This window comes from Triticum urartu, chromosome 7 (genome assembly GCF_003073215.2).
Source record: "Triticum urartu cultivar G1812 chromosome 7, Tu2.1, whole genome shotgun sequence".
Classification (NCBI taxonomy): domain Eukaryota; kingdom Viridiplantae; phylum Streptophyta; class Magnoliopsida; order Poales; family Poaceae; genus Triticum; species Triticum urartu.
The window spans coordinates 241,293,426-241,295,937 of NC_053028.1; the positions used below are offsets into that span (position 1 = coordinate 241,293,426).

At 47.7% G+C, this 2,512-nt stretch overlaps 1 protein-coding gene across 1 annotated transcript; it reads right to left on the minus strand.

Moving 5' to 3' along the window:
• Window positions 1-341: 341 nt before the first annotated feature.
• LOC125520870 (BTB/POZ and MATH domain-containing protein 1-like) lies at window positions 342-2,220 on the minus strand. The gene is made up of 3 exons (XM_048685914.1): window positions 1,979-2,220; window positions 796-1,821; window positions 342-663 (listed from the first exon to the last, which is right to left on the minus strand). Exon 2 carries the CDS (start codon window positions 1,778-1,780, stop codon window positions 803-805), a length of 978 nt encoding a protein of 325 aa, XP_048541871.1. The 5' UTR covers window positions 1,781-1,821; window positions 1,979-2,220; the 3' UTR covers window positions 342-663; window positions 796-802.
• Window positions 2,221-2,512: the final 292 nt, after the last annotated feature.

Genomic DNA, 2,512 nt, shown 5'->3' on the forward strand with positions numbered 1-2,512 from the left:
AAAGGAGGTTGCTCACTAGCTGGCCATGGCAATGGCAAACGTAAGGTGAATAGCTATTGGCATGGCACAAACATGAGAAGATGGAGCTGTGGGCAGCGTGAGGACAACATGAGAGGAAAGGGTCTTGAATGCCGGAAGGATGAAATACCAGGGGAATGAAGTAAGGAAGGAAGGAGGGGACTACGTGTGCCCAGCAAAAGACGTGCTAGTGTTGGCTATGTGAAACTCTTATCGTGGAGATGGAGTGGTAGCTATATATGGTTTTCGATAATTATCATATAGCTATCCCTAAACTAAGTTAAAAGAGTGAAACGATTGTTAGAAAATCATGTGGAATGTTAAAATTGATAACTGATGAAAATAAGGCATGGCAATTCTCTCATTTTAACTGAAGAATTAGCACGGGCGCCCAGCACCTTTTTCATTGCAAAACCAAACTTATAGTAGTTTGAGATGGTTTATAAGGGACCATATGGACATCCAAAAACAAGCTTCAGGACAGTGTGCGCATCCAGGACAAAATGGTGCGGAACCGAAAGTAGCCTACAAAGCTCCAGGACAGCGCACATCCATAGCTCTGTATCTGAATAGTACCACGGTTTCCTCCATGTCCCCTTACTTGCCAGTATCACTTGGCAACAATTTTTTTCGTGTAATCCAGTGCTGCAAAAGGAACAGTTTGAAATCAACCACCCATATGATATAGTAGTCCCCAAACTAAGTCCAAAATATCATAAAACCGTACTAAAGCAATCCTTGACGGCTGAAATATAAGTGGAGATGCATCCCACTAACCTATGTCTCAACTCCCAACCTTCGCTCTCAGCTCAGCACGAATAGAGGGGAATTTATGCAACAAACTAATGAAACTTTCAGTCAACACAGTCTTCTTGAAATTATCTTTTGCCATAACAAAGTCAATGCACCTGCTCTTCAACTCTTGGCAATTGTATATCTCAGCGCAAGCTAAAGCATCCGCAACCGTATCAGCCGACACACCTTCCCACAACTTCTGAGCACATGCGAGCTTCAACCGGTCCAATGCATACCGATCCGATGCAGCAAGCAGATGCTTTACCATATCAGTGACAGAGTCCCCAAGCTCTCTGTCTACAGGCAGGGAATCAGTGTACACGAATCGAAGCAGGGTTTTAAACACCACGGGTTCAATTTCATGCAGCGTGACACACGCCATTGTAGCCTCGGCCATGGGGCCAAAGAGCTCCGCCTTGAAGACCGGTGACCGCGCGGCGAGAATTGCCCGATGCGCGTGAAACGTCTCGCCTTTCACGCAGAATGAAACATCCGTCCCCTCGGAACGATCCAGCAGACCGCCAAGATGGCTCTCTATGTCTGAGGCTGGCACAGCAATGGAGCTGTCACACAGAACCGTGATCCCACATAAAAATGTAACGCATCCTTTCCGGACGGAACCAGACTCCAGATCGCTTCGGCTTACAAACTCATGCCATCCCCTGCTCCTAGAGCTCATGCCATTAGGTGGGTACACCTTGGTACATCTTTTTGCACGCCCAGGGCCGCCTCTGCGTAGCAGGGAAGCCTCAAAGATGGCCTTGACACATTTGGCTTTGCTGACGAGCCGTAGGTACAGGGAGACGTATCTGCCTGTGTTGGCCTTCTTGGTGCCATGTGGGTAACAGTATATCTTCCAGACGTGCCCTCCGGCAAAGATCTCATCGGAGCGGACGACGTCGCCGACTGAAAGGTTCCAGGTTTTTGAATATTCCAGTTCGAACTCGATGAATCTGGAGCCCAGCATCTTGGTATCCGATTAATGCTTGCTAATAGGTTTTCCTCCAACTACGTTTCCAAAGTGAAAGAGAAATTATTTGGGTAAAAATTACTCCCAGCAAACTCTATATCAATCTGACTCCGTTAAAAAAGAATCAATCTGAATCGACCGTATATATAGAACTGAACAACTGAAAAGAGATCAGAAGAGGTAGGGGGTGCTCACCTCCCACGGCGGCGGCGGCGGTGGTGGTCGGAAGCTAAGGCGCCGCCGCCCGTCGGCCACTCCTCCCGCCTTCCACGTTGGCGCGTGCCAGGGATGAGACTGCGCCCACGCCGTCGTCGTCGCTAGGGCTCGCCGGAAGGTCGCGGGCGAATGACCTCCGCCGACTTCTGAACGCGGCCAGTGGGCGAATTCCACCCGCGTCGTGGGCCGCGTTCGGGGGTATTCATTCATCTGGGCTAGTTCTCGACTATGTAATTCACCCACATTGAAAACACCACCGCGCTCCGGGCAAAAAAAAAAAGGACAACAATGCCATTGCTAAAAGAGTATTCCCTAAATTACTCCTTTCGCTTCAAAATATAGTGTCTATTAGATTCAAAGTCATGTTTTGTAATCTTTGATTACTTTTTTAGAAAAAAAATGTCAATATCTAGAAAATACCATCAGTGGTGCTGGCCAGTCATGTATTATTGTTTTGCGGCGTGGCTTAATTAGTTCCCCATGTATTAAGGAACTTGTGCCTCTCGATTATAA

Bases quoted from the DNA above. Each gene is read 5' to 3' on its own strand.
- LOC125520870 (XM_048685914.1), bottom strand. From the start codon at position 1,780: ATGCTGGGCTCCAGATTCATCGAGTTCGAACTGGAATATTCAAAAACC.